We start from the raw sequence: 24903 nt of genomic DNA on the forward strand, positions 1-24903 counted from the left end.
CTGCTGCCGGTGGCCGTGGGAGAAGGTGCCCGAGCAGAGCTCACCCCACCCCAGCACGGGCCCTTTCGGAAGCTCCAGAGCAGCGTTTTGGGATTCTGCTAAAATTCTTGATGCTCCCAATGCAGAACCAGGTTTGAACTCTAAGACCTTGGCTTGGAATTTCCCACAACAGTGAACTCTGTGTCAGACGTGTCCTGTGGAAAACGTCCTGCTCAACAGACCTGCTTGACAGTCAACGCTGGCCTCCCAAGCTCAAGAGCATTGGAAATACCTTCCCTGGAGATTTCACTTAGCTTTGATCATGAAGAGGCAGCACTGAACCTCAGTGAAAAGAATTAAGGGTGGGACTAATATCTCCGGATTAATATATTTGTGGCAATTTTTGAGCTGGCTGCAGATGGATACATTCCTTTTGTATGAGGTATCTGATTTGCTTTAGTTGGGAGTGTTTCCTATCCCATCCCTGCCATCTCCCATCTCAGCTGACCTCTCTCCCCCTTTCCATGGATAGGGAGCCGGCCGGACCGCAGCAGTGTCCGTGGGTCAGCTGGACTCGCCGAGCACTAAGAGCGGGGTCGGGGTCGCGCCCTGCTCGTGCCAGCACCGACGCTGCTCTAGGGGGAGCTCGTGGGCTCGGCCCTCGCCCCACTGCCCTGCCCCTCCGACCCCCAGAGCCCCCGAGGGCTGCGGGTGGGACCGGCAGCGAGGGCCCCTCCGGGTGACAGGAATGAGGGCAGCCCCGGAGCCCACGGAAGCGGCCGGGGAAGAGCTGCTTGCACAAGAGACAGAGCAACCACCACAAGTCTCTGAGGGATGGGGATGGATGGATGGATGAATGGGTGGACGGATGGATGGCCAAATAAAAAGGGAAAGGAACAATCAGTAGTTTGAAACATGCTACAATATTAAAGACAGTTTTATAACTTTATAATTCTATTTCATTCACCTTTTCTGCTTTCTTCTAACAACTAAATCCAGACATTACACACTTGGTCCTAAGAGCTGTTCAAACCCTAGGTGCTTTTACTTAGTCTAATGTATTTACATCGCATTTCTTAATTAGTAAATGTCTATATGAAAAAAAATGTTTTTACAATAAAAATRTATTTGCTCATTGCTGTAGGCACCTGTTTGATATAGTTACAATTCTTTTCAAATTGGAAAGGATGTAGGTCTAAATTTTCAGCGAATGCAGCACAAAAATAGTAGGCAATCTGAAAATAATATAGCTAAGTGGCTTTTAAACAACTTTTGGGTTTATTTCATTCTTTCATCTATTTGGAAAACAAAACCCCCCAAAACTGAATACCACGTAGCTAGCAGTTTCAGCAATAACATAATTTTTCATCATTTCAAAACAAAAAGTTACCCCGTTCTCAGTTCAGCAGCAGTGCAAATGGACAGYGGAAGACTGGGGGGAAAAAAAATTCCTTCACAAAGGTAAAAAAGATGGGACTGTTTGCAGCCAGTCTGTCTGCCCCACTGACCTCGGACAGGAGCAGCGCCCTGGCAGCGGCGCCGCCCCACGGGCGCTGCAGGGGGGCAGCCCCACGGGCGCTGCAGGGGGGCAGCCCCACGGGCGCTGCAGGGGGGCAGCCCCACGGGCGCTGCAGCGGCGCCGCCCCACGGGCGCTGCAGGGGGGCAGCCCCACGGGCGCTGCAGCGGGGCAGCCCCACACTCCACCTCGCAGAGGCCGCTGCCGCCCCGGGGCCGCGCTAGCCCCAGGCGCCCGGCGGGGACGCCGAGCGGGCCCTGCCTGCTGCCCCGCGGGCACGCACGGGGAGGGCGGTTGCAGGGCACGGCGCAAAGCAGCTCGAAATGCCAGTTTCTCATGGAAATTTTCATGAGAGAGAAAATAGCAACAATAAAACCATCAAGCAAAAGCCTGGAGCAGCCCTAGGCAGACTCGGAGCACTGCCCTGCGCTGCTGCCCGCCCTGCCCCGCCAGCTACTTACAGAAGCCAGGCCCATGATGCGGGGGAAGGTGAGGGAGGAGCAGCCATCGGGGCTCTGCCCGAACGTGGTGTAGGGCGTCTGGAACCAGGCCTTCTCGTTGGCCCACACCACGTCGCACAGGGGCAGGATGGACGCGCCGAGGCCGATGGCGGGGCCGTTCACTGCTACAATGATGGGCTTCTTAAACTGGATAAAAGTATTCACAAAATTCCTGCAGGGAAACAAAGCCGGGCGCTCACTCGCCTGCGAGGGCGGCGCGTCGCAGCCCGAGCGCTCCGCGCGCACCCGGCCCCGACGCGGTCCCGCCGTGGGGCCGCTCCTGCCGCCGCGCGCAACGGCGGGACCCGGCGCGGCCCGTGGGCACCGCAGGCCCCACAGGACCCGGGCGCCCCCCGACAGCCCCCCCAGGGCCCCTCCGCGCCGCCCCGCCTGCCCACCGCCAAGGACGATGCCGGCGGTGCCTCCCTCTGCTTCCCTGCATCCAAGCGGAGCAACCGCAAACCAAGCTCTAGGCACCACCCTACCCAAGCAGCGACTCGGGGAAGCGCCGGTGACCCCGTCGCGCTGCTCTGCAGAGGACAGTCCCGAGCAGATCTATGAGAAACACCCTTCTGTATTTGGGGAGTGGCTGGCTGGTACTTTAATCTACCTCTGCATTTCCCTGCTGCACTAACAAGCAGCGGGGCGCCGTAAGGCCGGCTCTGGAAGAGCCCGGATTAGGCCCAAGGGCCGAACCTCAGAGCTCAGAGCCCCTGGGCCGCCATCTGAGGCCTCCGCACGAGCACAAGACGTGCGGGTGACTGCAAGTTCTCCTCGGAAAAGCATTCCTGTCGTTATCCTGTCAGCCAACTCTGCCTACACAAAAGCAGCCTTCAAATGTTGCCATGTCCCCCTTTCGAGGACATAAATATTGGTAACAACAATAAAACACAGAGAATCTGCCACTGAAATACTGAAGTCTTTCAGGGAATAGAGATATTCTGGAAGCAAACAAGCTAATCCAGGATCCCAGGCCTTCAAAACCACAGTGGATAAACTATTCTGTGTGGGGTGAAAAAGCGTCTCGATAATCTATGCTTTTTATTTCCCCCACATAAAAACTCCTCTAGTCTGTAGCTGTTTATCTCATTTTATTTAAATACACCATTTGGGAGCTCGTGTTGGGATGCTGCTCACCAGGACTCCTCCTCCAGAACATCCACCATTGCACCACATTGCACCACATTGTACAGCAGATCGGGTTACTCACAAATACAACACGTGCACCTTGTATTTATGTAGGTAAASGAGCTTCTGGTTTCGGCTACACAAATATTATCATAATATTCATAATCATAATTCATAGCTAACATCTAATAATACCAGTAGTGATGCACGAAATGACCACCCAGGTAGAAAGGCAGGATAAGTAAGCTCTGCCTGTCACTGGACAGGGCAGTATTTGAGCTCCGGAGGAATTAATGGCTTCTCAGAGCGTACGGGCACATTTTTATCAGCACATCGAACAAACCAGACCAGCCGGTGACTACCACCCACCCAGGTGAAGGAAGACCGTTTTTTACATACCTAATTGCTTCTGCCATCTTAGTGCTTTCCTTTTTTCTATCATCTGTTAAACGCCGTATAAAATAAATAAAATCGAGTCCGCAGCAGAAAATGCTACCAACTGCACTGAACAGCACGAGTTTGCTGTCATCGGCAGCCGCTGTGTTCAGTGCACTCTGGACTTCCTTCATTACCTGAAAAATCAGCAACATTTAATCAGAACCTTTTGTTATTAAAAAGCGCTTTCCCCATCACAGATCTGAATCTTTCACATCTCTAATTGTTTCCACTCAAGAATTATCTTTTAAAAGTTTACTTTTTCATTAACCAAGAATAAAAAAGAAAAAAAAAGTAWCAAAAAAGTACCACAATATTAAATGCTTGGTATCTAAAAAAAAAAAAAGTAATTAGGCTAAGATAATGAAATGATTACGAAAAGATCTATTAGATGTCATCTGTAACTACAGCACTCGTTCAGCATTTCTGTAATTTGGACAGCAGATGGCATGTGCAACCAGTTCAGCAAAAGAGCCTTAAACCAGGCTCAGGTTTGCTCCAAGTTACACCTAATAAACCAGCACATTTATAGTAAGAGACAGTCCATCTAAATATCCAGCTAATGCAGTTTACAAAGATACTAAATAAAACTCAATTATACTAAAAACCACGTTGTCAAAGAGCACGAGAAGGGAGCCGAGTGCAGAACGTGCTGCAGGCGCCACCCCAGCTCACGTTCCGCCCGCGCGTGAGCACCAACGGGCTGCAGGCTCTTCCCGCGSCCCCGAATCCCCAAGCGTCCTCACCTCGGGATTTAGTGAATTATTTTCCGATGATTTCGTGGAGAGCAGAATGTGTGTGAATCCGTCCTGCTTCCTGACGACGATGTCGCGGTACCGGTAGGCGCTCTCCGTCTGCCGCACGCTGAAGCGCAGCCTCTTGTCGAAGGGCTGCTCCCTCCTGTCGTCGAGGAAGCGCCGCTTGCCGGCCGGCACCGAGCTCTGTAGGTTGCTGGTACCGTTGGCTGCTAATGCTTCCATGAAGGTGGAGGTACCTGCAAGTAATTTGCAACAGCCAAGTTAATTATATTAACTAGTATTCATTAATATTCTGCGGGTTCGGCCCAGTTTCAAAATCTTCACCGGGAAGATTTTGCACCTTTAGCAGGAAAAGGTGCTAGCCAGAASAGAACAGAACACGCAGTAAACGTGAAACTCACTCATCTGGAGGTTCCTGAAACGCTGCAGAAACACACCCTGTGCAGAGACCCAAATCGAAGGGGTAAAGGCATTTGAAATGCCTAAAAATTCATTTCATAATTTAGGAAAATAAATCTTAAACTACCAAACAGACCAATCATCGTTTCCTATTTTAGTAAGGATGGGGGAAGCTTTATCTGATGTTCCTAGTAGCCCCACAGGGAGTTTCTGGGAGTTTTGAACTGGGGCCCACACTAACGCTCGGCTTCTCCCTTGGCCGGCCGCTTTGAGGGCTCCAGCAGCAGCGGCACTGCAAGGCGAGAGCAGAGGCCTTTGCTGCCAGCCCCCAAAACGTGGGAAAAACTGACACCTACAACAGCCCGACCAAAGCCCTTGGCTGACAAGCTCACCCGGAGCACAGCGCTCTTTAAAGGCAAGCCGGAATGGATGGAGAGACAGACCCCAGTGTGGAGAGGAAAACGCGCAGTGCTTCCCCCTCCGCACGCAGGGATGAATATTTTAACAGATTCGCAGACAATGAGATATTCCTCAAGTCTAAACAATTTGCCATTAAAACTGGCAAACAGAATATTTTGTCTTTTTGGTCTTCTTCCCAGTGACTCAAACAGGCAGAATTTGGCAGCCTGTCAGTAAGGAGGCCCTTCTTCGTGGCACAAAAGGGGCAGGATTTCTGTACCCCAGACTGGAAACTGAGCAAGAAACCATCACCTGTCATAAGGGCAGCAATGGCAGGACAGGGTCATGGATTTATTGTCCTTCTCTGTGCCCGAATTTGTCAGGCTGCAGCACTGGAGCGCGCCGTGCCTGGGGCAGCAGGGTCGGGGCCCCGGAAAAGCAGGTCCCGGGCTCATGCAGGCGAGTTCCCAAGGGCAGGACTTCCCTAAAACCTGTTGGAAACCTGCTGGCTTTCCCTCGCSGGTACTGCAGGACATCATGCACGTGCTGTCTTCAAAAATATGGGAAGAATATACACAAATCAATCGCTGATTGAGCATCACTGGTGGATATTGCTTCTTTCCTCATCATTGCTTTGAGGAAGATCTTGTCTTTAAAGTTCTGCTTAAACATTGTGGTCCAGTGATGGCATTAAGTAGACTCGCCTAAACAGGTGCAATATTGCTTATCTATTCCCATATTGTTTATTTTGACCCACATAAAATGGAAGAGAACTATACAGTAGATTAAATGTAACARCAACAAACAACAAAGATTATAAGTTTCTCTGCTCATGTCTCAGAAAGCACCTTGAAAATTTTCACATTAAACTTCTACAAATAAACACATCCCTGATTATGAGTCTGTTCTGATTTATTGCGTTGCCTGTCAAAGAGGCTATTTGTAATAAGGTTTCATTTTACTTTTTCTGTTCTTTCCTTTTGTATTTACTCCTCTCTTCCCATGTCACTTTTTGTGAAGGAGAAAGGGGAAGTTTAMGGTTTTTCAATGGCTTAAAGAAAAGAGTGAGAAACTGAATTCAGGTTGGGAACATTGCATGGAGAACAGGAGGGAACAAATGATGATTATATATTGTAAAGAGCTTATCAAACTCCTTTTTCCATTTTAGCAGAATAAATAAAAATCCAGTGCATGCCAAATTGATGACTAATACTTCAGAACTTCAGATATTTTTCCTCTTTTAAAACATATTATCTTGATTAGGAACCTTTGGAAGAATTCCCTTCAAAAGGAAATTGCGGGAATGGCGCCGACGCTCACTTTTTCCATGCGTAAAGCAAGGTGAAATCGCATCACTCAACACAACGGTCCCGTTTCCCATAGGAAAGGCAAAGAACCGCAGCCTAAACCGTTCTGGCTGCAAATCCTCCGTGCAGGACCCCGTGGCCCTGCTCATGGCCGCGGAGGAGGCGGTGGGGAGCTCGGCAGCGCCGGGCGAGACGGTGCCTAAGTCTGGGCTCTGATCCCTGCCCACAAACCTGGGCTCTGATCCCTGCCCGCAAACCTGGGCTCTGATCCCTGCCTGCAAACCTGGGCTCTGATCCCTGCCCGCAAACCTGGGCTCTGATCCCTGCCCGCAAACCTGGGCTCTGATCCCTGCCCGCAAACCTGGGCTCTGATCCCTGCCCGCAAACCTGCCTCCGCAGACGAGCTCCAAGAGCACCGCGCTGCTTCTCGGGCTGGAGGGGAGAGGCAGGGGCGCTCGAGGAGCCGCGGGACCGAGCAAGGCGCCGCGAACGCGCCCGGTGCGTGGCGCCCGGCGGGATGCGCGGGGCTCCTGCTCCGGCATGGCGGCACCGGCACGCGGAGCGGCGCCCGTGACGGGCGTCGAGGCCCTCTCGGAGCGGGAGGCTGAGCCACGTGCTGCRGGTGAAACGCGGCCCCGGTGTCTCCGTTTGGGGTTCGTCCCCTCGGCCGCGCACGAGCGGCGCGCTCGGGGCGCTGCGCGGCGGGCACGGCCGCCTCGGGCACTCCGGCTGCAGGAGCCCGGGRAAGGAGAGCGAGGCCGGCCAGGCTCTTGTGCTCGTGGGAAGCAGGCAAGCGTTCCTCCGCCCGGACACGCGCTGCACCCACACAGAGGTAGCTGCACTTCCATACATCCCACCGGTGATCGCTTCACACTGAGGTCGCTTATTTTCAAGCTAACTACAGCTATGCTTTACAATGAAAAAAAGGATTTCATAAGAAAGTTCTGCATTTCAGTATTTGGCAGCACACAGCAGATCAAACACCTCCCCCTAAATCACTCCCTTTTCCAAGGCTAGTCTTCCATAAAACAGTGAGGCCTGGAAAGAAAATCAAAAGCCACGACCTGTGCTGACATTGCGGACTGATGCAAAACTCTGCTCGTTTGAAAGACACATAAAGAGCTTTTAGTTACAAATGACACTTCCCAAAGGCCAGCTAAGGGTTAATTAACGCAAGGGGATGTTCCCGAGGGCGCAGACCGTTCCCCTCGGGGCGCAGGACGAGCCCCACAGGGACTTGGCTTCAGGGCCGCTCACCAGAACCTGCCGAGAGCCGCCCTGTCCGTGCAGCTCCTCCCGGGAAAACCCACGGGCACCAGGTAAGAGAGGAACCGGTCTTATTCCAAAGGAAGAAAGACACAAATTACAGAAGCTTTTTTCCCCCTATGAGCAAAGGCTGAGGGAGCTGGGCCTGTCCAGCCTGGAGAAGAGAAGGCTGAAGGGGGACCTGATCAGCGTGTATAAATACCTCAAGGGAGGCAGTGAGGAGGAGGGGSCGGCCTCTTGTCAGTGGTGGACAGCGACAGGACTAGAGGAAACGGCCACAAACTGAGACACCRGAAGTTCTGCAGGAACTTAAGGAAAATTTTCTTAGCAGAGAGGGTGCCAGAGCCCTGGCACAGGCTGCCCAGAGAGCTTGTGGAGTCTCCTTCCCTGGAGATCTTCCAAACCCGCTTGGWTGCMGCCCTGTGCCCCGTGCTCTGGGTGACCCTGCRTGAGCATGGCTAGATGATCTCCAATGGTCCCTTCCAACCTTAAGGATTCTGTGATTCTATKAAGTTTAAAGAGGCTGGAGCAGCAAAGACACCATCCCCTCCCACTGCCACAAGGCTCTGTCATGGACGAAAACACACAAAACACCTCCTTTCCAAAACACAACGGAGAGGGCAACGACAGCGCATCATGTCACCACACATAAGCATTTATTAACATCAGGACGAGCGACAACTCCACAAGGACCCCACAGTTGGACCCCCAGCTCTTTGGAGGCCGCTCCGGCCCCCCTGCCAGGCTCTCCCTGTGCTTTGGAGGCCGCTCCGGCCCCCCTGCCAGGCTCTCCCTGTGCCCGGGGGCCGTGCGGGGCCGCCTCAGCTCCGGCACCTCGGCCCAAGGCCACCCGTGTCCGGGCCCCAGCCTGCACCCACAGCAACCCCCCTGGAAGCTTTAACCTCTCTGGGTGTATCCCCTAAAACACCCCGTGGCCTCCCGCCACCGCGGCGCACTGCTCATTTTCTTCCTATTCCTTCTTCTTTCCAAGGCTGTCCTGAGTCTGTCGCCATTCCTGCTAATCCCRGTGACAGTCCTTGAAACGACCGGCTGCTGGATGGCCCCAACACCCCACACCAACCTCGAAACCCCCTCTAAATTCATCCTGACTTCTGGGGCGAGGGGGACATTCTGCTTTCCCGGGACACATGAGCAAGCTACATCTGACACACAGGCTCTTTCCAAGTGCGTGTTTCCTACGGGACATTCTTTTTGCGGACAGAGCTAATGCAGAGAGGAAACCAGCCTAACTCCAAACACGCACAGCCCTGTACGGCTGCCTGGTTAAACTACTTCCAGTCCCGCACTGATTTTTACCTTGGCTGCCGGGTAAACTGCATTTGAAGCAGTACAGCCCCTAGTAGCCCCTCTTTCCCATCTTAGGTAGTTCTCTATCAGCCACCTTTGACATTAATACATCTATCGACTAAGATCTATTAACCAGCTCTATTAAGCACCCTTGCTCCCGGATGCCTTTCCAAGCTCACAGACACCGTCCACGCCAAGGCGAACTCCTGTTCCCAGCCAAAAACACAACTCCCCAGAGCCCGAAGCTTCCCGGCTCAAAGCGGGCAGGGGTGACAAGTGACCGGGGCACAAACAGGCTCCAGGTCACACCTGTGAACTAACAGACCACTTATGAATTTAAGACAGATGTGAATAGCAAAAAACCAGACTTGACATTTATTAGGACTCTGCCTGTAAAAACATCACGGATAACACTATGAATTCAATTTGGCAACAGAGCTCTTCACAAGTCTTGATTGATTAATATTGCTAACTTGGAAAAGAAATTGCACTCTTTTTTTTTTTTTCCTTTTGCATTAAGTAATTTTTCCACAAGCTGTCTTACAATGAAAATAAATATCCTAGTTTAACAACTATAAAAGGCTTTAAAAAGAAAAAACAAGCTTTGATCTTTTCATGCTCATTTCACCTCAAATATGTAAACAACCACTCCCAAGAGGAGGAACCTCATTCTCTCCTTCGCCACAGCACCAGAATAACCAGGGATTGCTCTCTGCTCCCTTCGGCTCTGGAGGGCGTTTTCCTTCCACTCAGCCTACCCCAGGAAGGCCAGGGACAGCAACAAGGCAGGGCGCACGCTGGCCCCAGGGGACAAGGGCTGCTAGGAGGAAGCAGGAGCGGGAGCCTCTGCTGGCACCGCGGGGAGAGGCTGGGAGCGCCGGGCCTGTTCTGCCCAAGGGCGATCTCGGCGCGTGCAAGGATCCCGAGGGAGCGGATGGGGCCGGATGCTTCCCGGCGYGCGGGCACAGGCTGCCCGCAGAGGCTGCGGAGCCTCCTTCCTCGGAGCCACTCACAAGGCGCCCGGACGCAATGCCGGGCCACGCGCTCCGGGTGCCCCTGCTCCGGCAGGGACTTGGACCAGACCAGCTCCAGAGGCCCCTTCCAGCCGCCGCCGTGCTGTGTGAAAATCCCCAGGGCCRTCTGGCATCATTCCCGTCAAGATTTCCCAGTTTCATGGAAGCGTGCACCCGGGTCTTTGATGGAAAAAGCCAAGAGATAATGTTAGTTACTTGTTCTCACAAATAAATGGGATAAATCTGAAGTTACAGATTGATTTTTAAGCGCTTTTAGCACCAGTAACATTTCATAACTCACATTGACACAACCCTCTYGAATCCTCTCCTTCTTGAGGTATTCTTGAGCTGCCGATTACGATACCGCAGCATTCCCTGAAAACGCTCTCCAACTGGAGAGTTAAATGAGAAGCTCTCTTGGGGCTCATGCACAGAGAAAAGCTATCACAAAACAGGCTAAGGTTTAAGCCTCAAGTACACCAAGCTATTTCACACTAACTCCTGAGGTGAACACATTCTATATTAAGAGCACTTCACTGCAATTTCATCCAATTCCCAAAGTGATCTAAAAAAAGGCTCTCTTCAGCTGGAAGAGTGCCCTACTGTAGGGCCAGCCTAGAACAGGTATTGCCAAAAGACATCCGCAGTTTCACGTATAGACACCAACGTTCCCGTGCTCTGTACRTGTGACGTATTCCTGTAAAGGCATCAAAGCTTTCTAAAACGCTACCTAAATCACCAGCAAGGCTTCACAGGTGAGTAGCGCTTCCCTCTTGACAGAACACTCCATCTACCTTGCTTTCAGAAAGAAAATCTCAATGAAAAGAATTCATATTACATTTTTATCACATGGGTGAGGCTTTAAACCCAGAGTTTGCAAGAACTCTATACACAGTCAGAAACATCTGCATTGCCACGGCGGGCAGTCCGGCGCAGGCAGGACCAGGGCCCTCGCAGGGATCCTGCCATCCACGTTCAAAAACCGGAATGTGGGAGGCAGAGCACGCGAGGGAAGCCCAACACAGCTCTGGAGCCCTTTGAGGAGGGCCCGTGTGCTCAGAAACACAAGTGCCAAACAGAGGCTTCCTTCTGAACCACAGGCACACAAAGGAAACGTCTCTCTTGGAGAGGTAAGGACTGGAGCCAAGCGGATCTGTGAAGGAAGGACCATGTCCGCAGGCAAAGTCCCAGTTGCTGTTTACATCGTGGCTGCAGAGGCATTCCCAAATTGTCCTACAGGCAATCAGTCTCCTAAAGGTTTTTTTCCCCAGGATTTGGGGAAATTAAACTCACGTTAAAAGCAGGTTGATGATCAGTATCYTTGGGTATGCCGTGCAAGAGGTTTTGGATGGTTAGATGCTCTGAATCAAAAAAAAAGTGATTCAAAACAGTCCATCATCTTACTAAATTTATACTTTTATACTGTGTTTTATATATATAAATAAATATATATACTTATATAATGTTATCTGTTGGCAACAACTGCAATGAGTGATGATGGAGAGGAGCGAGTCARTAGAAGCGGTGCTCTCAAGATGAAYCTGATCTTTGTTTTTGGCTCAGCCTTACAAGATGCTGGAGGCTGCTGCTCAATACTATGTAGGAGGAGCGGGTAAGCSAGGACACGTCTAGAGTGAAGAACTCATGGAGAATATCCAGAATTCCCTGTACTGTCCATATCAAACAGCAATAAAACCCTCCCAGAAAGCCCTGAAGTCTGCAGCAGGAGCCTTCCGAGACGAAGGTTCCTCCTCAAAGAGGGTCGGATTGGGTCCTCGGCACGAGGAAAGCATCCGGCTTTGTCCTGTACCACTGCAGGAGACTCCTGGAAAACACAGGAGGCATCTGTCCCCCCATCGACATGTCCCACAACCCRACCCCAGTACAAGTGGTACAGGTCTCCAGGCTGTGGGGTTTGCAGAGGAACCAATGACCTTGGAAGTAGCCRTGAGTCTTGGAAAACCCAAGCCGCGGCAGGAGCGTGGCTCGGCTCAGCGCCGCGCCGCCCTCGCGCTCCCATGGGAGCCACCACGAGGCTGCCGAGCCGCCACGGCTACCGGCGCTTCCCGTCCAGAAGCTCCGTGGGCCAGATGAAGGTCCGAGCAGTAATGCTGATACCACTGCTAGTCAAAGGGGACGCATACGGAGGCGACGGATCAGGCATCACGATATAAAAATGGGACATGCTGCTTCTGCAATGATAACACATTAATATGGAAACACAGATTCTAGGAGACTGTGAAGAACAGCAGAAGGATGAATTCTTGAAGAAGATGGGGGAAAAAAAAAAGAGTTTGGAAGTTGCAGATGCGGCAAAGAAAAACAAGCCAACAACAACAACAAAATCAATATGGTTTATGTCAAATTTTGCAGGGAGGAAGGCGACAAACAAGAGCAAACCCGCTCTCGAGAGGGAAGATTTAATGTCTGTTACGAGCTCACTGCAGCCGAGGTGAGCGCAGTTACCCGCCGGGCTCCACATCCTACGGGCTGCTTGAAATCCAAACGTGCCCTGGCTGCAGAAACTTCTCTAACCTGGGTAGCGGGCAATAGGGAAGTAAAGTTTACTCGGACGTTTAGAAAAGGAATAAAAAGGGAATTTGGTAATATTGTCACTGTAAGGGCATGGCAGCCTGAGGGGCACAACGGATAATGGGAGGAATTTGCTGTGAGCACCTGCAGGAAGAGCAGATGCCCAAAACGCTGAACCTTGCCGTGGGGAGCAATCCATTAAGAACACACAGAGAAACCCAATATACCAGTGGAGGTCAACACATAAACCACAGGAGAATTACTATTAAGTGAAGCAAAGATCATGTGCACACAGAGAACAGGACTAGTTCATAACTTCACTGAGAGTTATGCTTAGTTGTCAGCACAATTTTAATTTGGAAACCAGGAGGACACGAGACAAACTGACAGACAAATTAAAAGACTGACTTGACTGTTTCCTGACACCTGCCAAGGACCCTCTTCTCCAAACCAGACTCCAACCACTGAATAGAGTGGAATAAATAAAATGGAAACAGGACCCCACAGTGAAATGGATTTGAAATTTAATTTCTACCAAAAACATTTTTAGGCAAATGTATCAATRAAAAGATGTAACATAAAACTCTTTCCCTCGCAATTGTCAAGACACCTCAGGCATAAAGAGAGGGGGTACCAACTGAACTAAATGTATACGATAATTAAACTACTGTCTCCAGAAGTGAGATGTGGCTTCAATTAACTCATGGTTAAACAGGTCAATAGGAACTGAGGGGAAAAACAGAATGTGCTATACTTACAAGAAAATAGGAAGTAAAGAACACTGGGAAGAATACAGGGAGATGCTAAAACAGATRAAGACCAGTATTAGAAACGCAGAGTAAAACTCTGAAGTTTTCATAGTTACAGACGCTAAACATAAGTTATTTTTGCGGTGATACAAAATAAAGAAGAGGAGAATAGAAATCAAAAGACAAGTGAAATGCAACATAACTTGCAAGTCCATCAAAAATTAGCGGGGAAACCAGCATGCCATGGGAAACCAGGAAAGACTTGCTTTGAGTGTGAATATATTGAACATATAATGAATGACAGACCAAAAAGCYGCAACACGGCAACACTGCTGACTTAGGGTAAGAAAAAAAGATCCAAATGTTATGGTCTGTAAGGGGAAATGCATCTCAGTAAGCGAACCACCTTCGGAGACTTGCTTCCTTAAAGGCTGGCAAGTCTCTCAGCCAAGTTGCCTCAGTGGTATCTGCATTGCTGCAATTTCAAAAGAAGTTGGAGAATAAAGAAAATACGAAAAAAAAAAGAGTTTAAAAAAAGCAACAACTTCTAAGCAGCCTCAAAACCTCTGCAGCTTATTGCTGTTTATGAGACTGCTCTCAAAGCCTGGTTTAAAAGTTCCCTTTTGATGGAAATCTACTGGGGATCGAAAGCAATGCCCAGGAGAGCCAGGATGGATACCATAATGAATTTTAATCTGCTTCCAAGCGTTCACTCATTACTTACCATATATTTTACAATATTTTGTAAATACCTTCTCATACCCTTACAGAACACGCACCAGAAGTCCCTTGTGAATGCTTAAATCTAATAGAAATGTCAAGACTTTTTAAAAATAACAAACGCAACCTTGTGCTCAGCACTGAAGCTGTATACATAGAATGAGTCCTAGTCATATAAATTGGGAAATACATTAAAAGCTCAGGGAAAAAATGTATTTTTTAAAATCTAAAACGAGATAAGTGCAAGTAAGATGATAAACTTGAGAGGGAGACCCGTTTCTTATTCTAATCAGCCAAGATCCTCCCTTATTGGGAGCCCGATTTACAGTTACATGAAAACCTGTTTCTCCCTGTGATTTCGGAACGYGCTGCCATGTCCCCGTGAAGTCTCTAGGGAATGCTGTGCCCGGGATCTCCTGCTCTAATCCATTCCTTCATTGCCTATGGAGTAACACAGTGGTGAGCTTTCTGGACCCCGACACCGTTTGGTTTCAATTACTGCAGTATATGAATTTTCGGCCACAGCAAGGCCACAGCAGACACTGCACCGCCGAGTCCTCTGGCCCGCAGCTCAGGGGAAACACTGCTGAGATCTCCCAGGAACTCACCTGCAAGGCATCTGCATCTCCCGGGAATTCACCTGCAAGGCATCTGCATCTTCAAATCAGTGTGAGCAACGAGGTAGAAGTGAGAGGCAATGAGACCGTTCCAGAAACATTTTTCATTATTTCACAAAAACAGAGTAACAGGCATGGTGACTGAATTTACTCCTTGCAGGGTTTTGCTCAGGAAAAAAAAAAGTTTTCCTTSCAATTTGTTTTTCCCAAACCTGCCCCATAGCCTGTTCCGGGGCTGTCCCCGGGCCATCCCGCTCCTGCCTGCGGAGCGGCACGTTCAGGATGTTCGGGACGCACGGAGCCAGGCAGGGACCCTGGCGCCCGGCGCGGGCCGCTCCTCCCCCGTGATCCCCATGTGCCAAGCGGCTTCCTGGTGCTCCAGCACCACCCCAGCGCATGGAACGTGAGCATGAAGGAAGGTTTGCTTCCTTCAAACAGCTCCRTTTCTTCCTGTTTCCAGGTGGTAGACCGTACAAGTCGTCTGTCATGGATATTCCTGCCTTACCCAGAAACAGGGAGCAGGGGTCCCTTTCCCTTCCTCCACTGTACCTTGGGGTACCAAGGGGTACCTTGATGGAGGATCCCTTCCCACGAAGGCTTCCCACGTTGAACCGAATTGYAGCATAAAACAATTTTGCCAACCCCACTGAGGCCTTTGTCCCATTTAACTCTCCTCTCCTCTCTCCCCCTGAGAGGAAACAACTGGAATAGTAAAACCAAAGGGTCGCTTATGAAGATCACTAAGCCTAGTCCAATTGCACCAGAACATCTAGGAGAAAGGAGCCGTGTTTTCCGACTTTGGACTCAGTATCGGACAGAAATATTTACTTATGACTAAGTAGCAAAAAATGAGTAATAAGCTAACATAACCCAATGAAAGATATGGACGAAAAAGAGAGGGGTAAAAATACGGAACAGGTCAGGCTATTTGGGGTGCTCCTGGTGCGCTGGGGTAATTTCAACACAACTGATGTATCTGCACAGAAAAACGGCAGAATTGAGACGATGGGAAAACCGGTATTTCTGCAGCGCCGCACGCTCCTTCATGCTCTGCAATTTAGAGCATCAAATAAACACCTGCTGTGTCTCTATCTTCTGATTTTTCAGGTCCACAGCTAGAAAAGCCAGCAAGGTTGCGTGCTGCTTCTGCTGGCATAAGGACTCAAAGTTTAGAATGAATCTCTGTCACGGCTTTATTTACACTGTAGAAAACAGCCAGCAATTTAAGTGCTTCAGACCTTCTGAAATGAAGGAAAAAAAAATAGAGAAGACCACGAGAAAAGAGTTGGCAAGAATTGGAAGGGAGATACAGCAGGCATTGCTGCTGCCCTTGGTTTGCAGGTTATCACTGACTTGGACAGCAGGGAAATGGGAAAACCTGACACAAAAGGAGAGAGAATTGCAAGGGAGGARGGCAGGGTGTCGGGCTGAGGCGAGTGGGAGGATGAGGAGGGAGACGGAGCCACATCCGCCGGGAACAGGGCTGGCGCAGGAGCCGGCCGGGCTGAGGGGCGACCGTCCGTCCCGCGGCTCCTCGGGGAGCGGCGCTTCCCGCTCCGGCAGGCCCGGGACGGCCGCTCCGGGGCGGCACGGAGCTGTGCCTGCTCCACGCTGACTGCACGGGGCGGGAAGGAGACAACGTCCCTGCCGGGGCTGCACAGCCGGAGCGGATCCTCGGCGCGACCCAGGGGGCCCAGGCGGATCTTAGACGGGGGGCGGAAGGCCCCGAGTGTTTCACTTCCAAAGCTCATCCCTAGGAAAGCATCTCCAATTGTATAAACAATACAATGGGCTCGGACAGGGCTCTTAGAGAGMGGCCAGACATCGCTGACAATTACATTAGCACAATGCATGCCCAGAAACCTCATTTTGGCTTGTTTAATTGCTGCCTTTGGGAGTCCTTTGGAGGATACAAAAAAAACAGTGGAATTGAGGGAGCTTCCCAAGGCTGTTGGGAAAGTGGCGATTTGTTCATTTGACCCACCCCACCTTTTTTTTTCCTTCTTCATTTCTTTTGAAAAGTACCGGCTACAGTAAATGTTGGTCTTCCTGTCGGAACTAGCCCCTTTCGGGCCATGAGGTGCTGTCCACCATCAAGACTCATGAAGCTGGTGCATTTTCAGAGAGACTTCCCATTCCGGAGAAGGGCCTTTCCCTACAGGTCACTGTGTGTGCACACGCAGGCAAGCAAAGCCCTGCCCTTGCTTTTAGGCTGACCAAACCTCCAGCCACTTAAAAGAACCTTTTCCCTTCCTTCTCTCCTGGTTCATGCACATTCCCTGGTACATATCATCCACATCTTCATTTGATTAAAGAGCAACAACAACATCATGCTCATCATCATCATCATTCCTACTCAGGAAGTGCTCAAGAGCACAAGTGGGCAAATAATGGATTTGGGCTCAACAGAAGAGCCGCAGAGACAACAATAAACCTGGAAAAAACCTTCATCTTCTTTGTTGAATGTTTTGAGATGTATCCCTTCTACATAACACTAAACAAAAAAGTTCCGAGCAGAAATAAAACAAAAATGCTGCTTCAAAATAAAGTCTCTGGGGACAGGAGAACAGAAAATTGCTTTTTATCCCCCATCCCAGCAGCCAAAATGTATAAGAAATCAGACTTGTGCTTGCAAATAGGACTGCAAATAGTTCCTCRCTCTACTAAGTTCTGCTTTCACCAGAATTTCTATTAATCAATTCTGTTTCAGGATTAAATATATTAATACAGTTAGCACAACAATTTCAATTCTTTTACTGTACGCAATTACATAATTAAAAATAATTAGTAAATTATTTTGCATTAAAAAAAATACAATTATGCATTTGTGCCATTTGTAGAAGACAGGTATGAGACAGCATCAAGTTTGCAGTTACTGGTAGCGCATCCTGCTCCCCAGGCCCTCCTTGGGGAAGGCTGAAAKGGGAGCAGGACCAACCCCTGGCTCGCAGCCTGTTTAGCTGCAGCTTTAGGCACCCGGACATTCAGCAAGAAAAGGTCTTCTCTGAAGCACTAAGTTTGGAGAGATGCTTCCTGCATGTGCTGAACAGCAGCCAGAGGCCGAGTAAGGCCTGTGCTATTTCAGGATCCCTCCTGGGCACATCTGCCAGGGATCTCACTGCTTCAGGACGACTGYTTCAGGGGTCCAAGGCAACTGGAACTAAGGCTTCTCACAGAGGTTTTCCTTCCAAAGGCATTAGAGGAAGGAAATCCCCGTGTCAGCGTCAGATCCACGGCTCCCTCAGTCAGGACTCCACCGCAAAAAGCAAAACTAGGGGGTGATGCCTCATTCTATACATTACACAGCCTGATAAACAAACCTGTAGGGGGAAGAAAAAAGGAGACAAGGGGTAGGAGCAACTCAAAACAACGCCCAATGCTGCCCTGCCTTTGGACTAACTGCCACAGGCCCAAGAGGCGCCTTTTTAATGTTGTGATGCAAAGAAACACTTTAAGTGAGCTCGGCCTGACCTCCAAAAGCAAAACCAGATGTCCCCAATTTGTAGCCAACATTGGCAAACCAGGGTTGACAAATCAAACATCTCCAAAGACACGTGAATTATTTGCACTAAAAATGATTTTCACTTAAGACTTCTCCCATTCCTTTTTTGCCATGGACCCGTGATTACCCAATTCCATTGCCTCTGGTAAGACAGGAGCACTTCCACACAAGCAAGGGGCTCTGTCCTCGCGCGCTCTCTGGAGCGCCCTTCGCTCCATCAGAAGGGTCCCAGGGAGGTTGTCTCCAAYTCACAGCCCCATGTCTTCAGCCCAGCACACAGAGCAACACAGAGAGCAGCAGCAATTTCCCAACAGGCTGTTTGACCCCAGAACTGCAGGTTTTTCGTTAGGACTTTACTGGCCTCCTCCATGTGAAGAGGAGTGGACTSAATCAACGGGCAGCACCTGCAGACAGGTCTGGGGGAGGAGGATGGATCCGATGACCCAGGTGTCTCCCAGCCCTGATTCCCAGGACTCTGCAACACGTTGTTATGTAGGAGCTGGTGCCATTTTGTCCTGACCGGATAGCAGCCAGGCCGGGCAAAAAGCTGGAAGCACCAGACACGAACAAAGCCGAACAAGGAGCAGGTACCTGGRCTGAGGAGATCAGCTGCAGATCTGCAAGCCCTGGGCAGTGGTGACGTCCCCTGCTCCTCTCACTGCTACGGATTCTTATCAAGCTGCTGCTCTCCGCCTTGAGGAGGGCTGCCTGTGTCCTCCAATGACCTCGGAGGGAAAAACAGCCTCTCCTGTGGACGTGCAGGACTGTTTGTGCAGAAAGGGACAACCGTGGCTCTGCTTCGCGCCCCTGCTCGGCCTCGGCACGTGCAGCCGCCGGCTCYGCAGCGCTCCTGCCTTCCCGTGCGCCGCAGCCGCCAGCGCCCCCGCTTCCGCAGCGACCCATGCAGCAACAGGGAATGCAGAACGTGCACCAGGATGTGCTGCAAAGCGACGCAAAAATCGCTCTGTTTTGAAAAATGCTTTATTTGTCAAGCACTTCCTAATGAAGAGCCTGGACTCTGTGACTAGGTACAACAAAGGATGAGCTTCCTTATGACAATTTCAAAATAATGATGAAAAAGAATCGCCTAGAGCAAGAGGAAGTTTTAACTGATCCCATTAAAACTGACAATTCTCCTTCCTCCAAGGGTAAGGAGAATGAGGAGCTCTCATCAAGGGCTAAGCTTCTCCCTGGCTTTAAAACACACCAAAACAGTATCTGAATTCAACAGGGATACCACGTACTCGTGTGCCTGGATGCATTTCCTGCAGTACTTTCCAGGCTRCCCAGTGCAGTTTGCAGCTTGCCCTGGGAGCGGCGGACTCACTACGACTCACTGGGACCCATCCCAGTGCCTGGTGCTAGCCTAGACTCAGGCAGGGATGCAGCAAGAGAACTGGAAGCCAGTCCAGCCTCYCTGTAATTGCTGGCATTAAGTGCATTTGGCAGAAGCACTTTTCCCTTAATAGAGGGAGGCAGAAATACCTGATAAAACAACAGCGATAGAGCACTCCGGTTTGTGCTGTGTTCGGGAGGAAAAGTGCAGGATCTGTGACGCTGACTTGCAAGCTGGGCTTCTGGGAGTGCAACGGATAAAAAAGAAGGGGAGTTTTGCTGCGAGAGCCGAGCATTTTCAGAGAGGCCCCGAAGTGCCAAGTCTGCATAGCTTTTGAGAAAGATGCAAAAGGCAGCTCCGGGCAAGGGCCYGAGCTCTGCCAGGGGCAACCCGTGTGCAGGGAGCCACGGGACCTTGGTGCAGGTCCCGGGGGATGGGAGGAGGGTCGGCGGGAGCTGCGGAGCGTGGCGCGACGCCCGGGGCCGCGAGGGGCCCGAGCRCCCACGCGCCGCCGCTCCCGGGCAATTCCCTCTGCTATCCGCCCAGGAGTCACCGCGCACCGTCTGCTGGCGACGTCTTCCTTTACAGTTCAAGTTTATACTTCCTTATTTAAAAAAAAAAAAAAAGGAAGAAAAAGAAGAGTTATGTGTTTCACTTAGGCCTGTAGGTGCACAGTCCGAGGCTTTGGCCTCCTCTTCCCCAGAGGCTAAATCAAGCCCAGCTGTTTCTCCACGAAYCAGCACAGCTCGGTTCCGAGTCCGGTTCTGGTAGCTCTGTGCAGCACAACCCTTTCTTCTACTRTGTGGATTTTTTGGTACTAAACGGTATAAAAGCAGCTCAGAGATTAGATTGTAGTGATCTAATTTGCCTCTCTAACCTATATTTCAAAARGTGCCCTAATTCTCTCTTGGCAGAGCCTCACTTTTTCCTTGTTTCGTGTTTATGAAGCAGGGAAGTGCAACACCACTTGGGGAAGCAGCCAGAGGCAGCCAGGCACCTCCCTGCACCCGTGTGCTTATCCCAGGCTGGAGGGGCCGTGAAAGCCACGTCCAAGCCACGTCCAAGCCACGTCACACCGGTCACGGCTGCAGCGGCCGCTCTGACCGCTGCAGCTTCATGTCAGGGCACTTAGGAGTCATCCAAAATCGCCAACCTCCACATCCATAACCCCAAGCCTTGGGGGACCTTCCTCCACGGGGCAGCAAAAGGCCCGTGCAGCCTGGGACGCRCTCGCCAACCTTCAGGGCACACGTGTGCCTGGGAGCATCGATGCCAGGGCCGTCCTGACCGCTGGAGAGGACCGCAAACAAGAGGACTAACCTGGCACGCTTGCTGGACAGCAGYGACCATCAGGGAAGCCCAGGTATCCTCTAAAGCAACTCAAGGCAGATCTTGGGGAAGGAGCTTTCAGACTGCCGGGTAATATTTCACTAATATTTTACTCACAGGAACCTGTGGCTGTCTTAYGAAGCCTCCCAATCCTTGTGGTTTAAATCCAGGGAGCTAGAAATGAAGGGTAATGCTTCTGGCAACTTTAATTTCTATCACGCTACCATTCCCTCCATCTTTTCACCTCACAGCAACTGAAAAACGAGACAAAACATACCGAAGCCTAAGAAACGTATTATCATTCAACTAAACAAAACCTTATTAAAGATACTGTACTGAAAAATTAAAATGCAAAGACAGAAAGAATGATGGTAAAATATAGAGAAATAAAACGTGCAAATCCCAATCAAGTGCTGAGAGAGCAAAAAGTGCCCTCAGCCCTGTAGGTCAGTGTGCTAGAGTGAAAAACCGCAYAAGTCTCTCCCCTTCCTCCTCCCCAAGAAAACATACTCCTAAAAAACACCTGCAACCCTTCAGAAATAAAATGCAAGATTTAAAAAAGTTTTATTAAATAAAGCTTTGAAGATCTATTAGCTCTTTAATTGAAAGACTGGAGTACAGTGAACCWGCCAAATGAGTACAAAGCAACGAGGTACGAGAATGACACAAACCTCAATTTAATCATAAGAAACACAAACACCTGCCTGTAGCTTTAGTGTGTGCTCGTATTGGAAAAGGGCTAGGAACAGCCTGGAGGCAAGATCGTACACGCACGGGCATCACAAGGCAGGCAGCGAGCTGCTGGCAGTGGGAAAGCCCTGGCTGTGCCCCGGGTTCCTGCCTCATCTCAGCCAGAAATGCAGATTCCAGCAGCACCACCCGCTGCCCATGAGTGCAGCTASTGGAAGAAGCTTTTAACGGAGCGACCTGTGGGATGTGCAATAGCAAGGGCACCTCTGAAGCCCATCTCTCTGCAGCAGCAGCATCTCCTGCACAGCCCAACTGGCTAGGCTTTAATGAGAGCCTCCTCTGATGAAGGCAAAAGGGGGTGACCCGAAATGGATGGCATTCCTGCTTGGAGGRCAAAAAAGATTTTTAGGTTTTTCGGGTTTTTAGGATATGCAGGATGTTTCTTTAAGTCTGTGACAGGAAGCCTGAGCGTTGGCAGGAAAAGTTCCAAGCAGAAATTCACTGAACTGGAGCCCTGCCAAATTATAATTAGTGGTCTGGCCCATTACGATTTTATTTTTCATTCTAACAAGATATTTTTGTTTGGGGAATTAAAAAAAAAATCCATAACTCTGCATTACTGTCATACAAATTAGTCGTGTGGAAGCAGAAGCTGATGTGCTCTGTGCTGTTCAAACCAAGAGCACTGCAATGAAATGAATGTTAAAAGCCACCCTTGCAGTAGTGTAGAGGGTGTTTTTGAGAAGAATTAATGTTTCCTTCTATATCCTGAATCACAAACCTTTTTTTGTGTCCAGTAGCTAGGCTACTAATTCATGTACTTGAACCTAAGTGATTTATAAATCATTTACRTTCACAGAGAAAAGAGGCTAAAATAACTATGGCAATGTTCTGAAACATGGATGAGGATCGCAATATGAAATACATGAAAACTGCCCACTTAGAGCAGCACAGACCAAAGAGTGGAAAYACTTGCGAGCGCGGTACAAGGAGCAGCAAGGACACACAAAAATAAATAAATGAAGCCCAAGAGGCAGCGCGTAACCTGCAGGAAAGCTCAGTGCTCAAAAGGAAAGAGAAAGCACGGCTCATCCAGCACCATCAGCCTGCACTGAAAACACAAGCTGCTGCTCAGCCAGAGAGCCAGGGCACTGCCAATAACTGGGAAAAGATTCCTGCGGAAAGCGTTACGCAGCAAACCCCTCCTCCTCCAAAGGCAATGCTCAAAGTAAGGCCAGTCACATTGCTCCTTGGTCAAAATACATAGAGTGCCACAAACAGGAGATCAAAGCGCACCACCGAAAATGAGGGGGAGAAAAGGAAAAAGGAGGGGAGAGTGAGGAAAGAAAAACCAAAAGAGGATGGATTGCAGACATGTGTGACCAGCATCAACAGAGCGAGCGGGCTACCCTCTACACAGACCCCATCTACCAACACACGCGGGCTGATCCCCTCCACAGGGAGCCTCCAAAGCCCCACCGAGGTTTGGAGGCCGCAGCCGGCGGGGCGCAGCGCGCGGAGCTGCAGAGGCCGCGGGGCGCGCGGGGCAGCGCCGGCCACGCCAGCCCCGGCCCTCCCGGGACACGGCCCGGGAGCTCCCGACAAAGCCGGCGCCCGGCTCCGCAGGAACCCGGGGCACCAAGAGCGCCAAGGGAAAGGGAAGCGCCGAGCCCGCCTGGCTCTGCGGGTGCAGAACSCGCCCTGCCCATGTACCGGGTCATGTCGAGTTCCAAGCCTTGCCTTGAGCCCGACTTTGGTCAGTACTATGGAATAAGGGGGGGGCTGTACTTAAGGAAATCCCTAGATTATCCCCACCTGAAAGGAGCGCAGGCTGTCAGAAGGGCAGATGTCTAAGGTACACCGCTGCATTTGGTTTGAGGAGCAAGTTTTTTAAATAGAAAAGTAGAAAAAAAAATAAAGCTTCATCAGGATGAGTTAACGTGATGATTAAAAATAAAAGGGTTGGGAGGCCCAGGGACCAAATGCAAGACATATTGATAAGAAAACATTACTTTGTACTAAGTACTTGTGAAGTATCTGCTGAGACAACAGGGGCTTAGGGCACCACACCTAGAGGGCAACACTGCAAACAGATCCCTGGGAAAACACCAGGATTTTCAAAAATGGCCTAAGAGAAAGGAGAGAAAAAAATAAGAGTTTGTTTGGTCTAGGGAAAGAACTACAGAGACTTTACAGCTTTCTTATAGCACGTTAAAGTCAAATCCAAACTGAACTATTCTTGCTCACTAAAAGAAAAGCAACTAAATGGCATGGGCTTTACCTGTATCGATTAAAAGATCTTGCAGAGAAAAAGGAAGATGACTTTTCTAATCAAGGAAGTATAAAAGGCCAGTTAGAGGCAGTTTAATCCCCATTACAGGAGCRTTTTAAGAACAGGTTAAAACTCCTGTTAGGAAGAACCCACTTGCTGGATTCCGCCGCAAGACAAGGACGGATGAAGCTGGTGAGGATCTCCTTTAGTCCAAGGTGCAGCCAGAACATCATCCATGAAGTTAATAGAAATAACAATTTAAAAAATCTGCTTTCCAAAAAGATCTGCTCTCCACATGCCCAATCTCAGCGCTAGCATAATTGGAGGACAGGTCGGTATTTACGGCTTCAGTGACACACTGCTTTACAGAGCCCTTAAGGTGCTGGATATTTCTAAAGGGAGAAGAAGCATCTGAATAGCAGGCTTGCTATAAACACGTGCCACCTTACTARCTGGAAGCCACTGCTAGCAATCCRTGCCTCTACGGACAGTGAGGCCTTTTCTTTCCAAGGCACTTGAAGCAGCTCTGGGAGCCGTGCCCTTACTTAATGGAAGTCGTGCACTAAGTGAGGTCTCCAGCTATGTGAGCGGAGGCTGCACGGAGGCAGAACCTCCTCCGTCAAACACTGGGCCAGGCAACGCTCTTGGGTGTGGGATCTCCATCCTCGGGATATCCAACCTTGACCGGTCGAGTCCTCAGCAACCTTCAAGCCTTGAGATAAGGTTTCTTATGAATCCATTGGGAGCAAAGCAAAAAAAATAGGACCTTAAAAACAAGACTGAACCAAGGGAATGTTCTGGACTAGCCATATACAATCTGGATTACAAGTCTCAGCAAAGTTTCAAATCAGTTACTTCCACTTCTTCATCCACAGGGACATAAACACCAGATTGCCAAGGAAAACTTTCAATAGCAAGACCTGTATTAGTACAAAACAAACTTTTGACAGTTGTGAAACTCAGTTTAGATATTTATATGTTCATGGATTACACAGTGCCTGTATTTAGAGCTCTTTCTAAGCAACACTATTTGCTTCCATGAAGGAGGCAGCAGRTTCATGTACCATGTAGGTGTTAAGGGAAGCATTCAAGACATCTTTCATCAGAAGACTCCAGTTATTCCTTTATTTCTAATCATTCTAATAAA

General features: G+C 49.9%; 1 protein-coding gene across 1 annotated transcript in view; it reads right to left on the bottom strand.

Moving 5' to 3' along the window:
• Positions 1-24903, bottom strand: part of CDYL (chromodomain Y like) — an 87460-nt gene that overhangs the window by 4393 nt on the left and 58164 nt on the right. The window contains exons 4-6 of the mRNA XM_026039732.1: positions 4306-4553; positions 3524-3696; positions 1958-2168 (exon numbers count right to left, since the gene is read on the bottom strand). Coding sequence (XP_025895517.1) covers positions 1958-2168; positions 3524-3696; positions 4306-4553 — 632 coding nt within the window. The remainder of the gene's footprint in view (positions 1-1957; positions 2169-3523; positions 3697-4305; positions 4554-24903) is intronic.

Source organism: Nothoprocta perdicaria, unplaced genomic scaffold, assembly GCF_003342845.1.
Source record: "Nothoprocta perdicaria isolate Ctin4 unplaced genomic scaffold, notPer1 scaffold_24, whole genome shotgun sequence".
Lineage (NCBI taxonomy): Eukaryota > Metazoa > Chordata > Aves > Tinamiformes > Tinamidae > Nothoprocta > Nothoprocta perdicaria.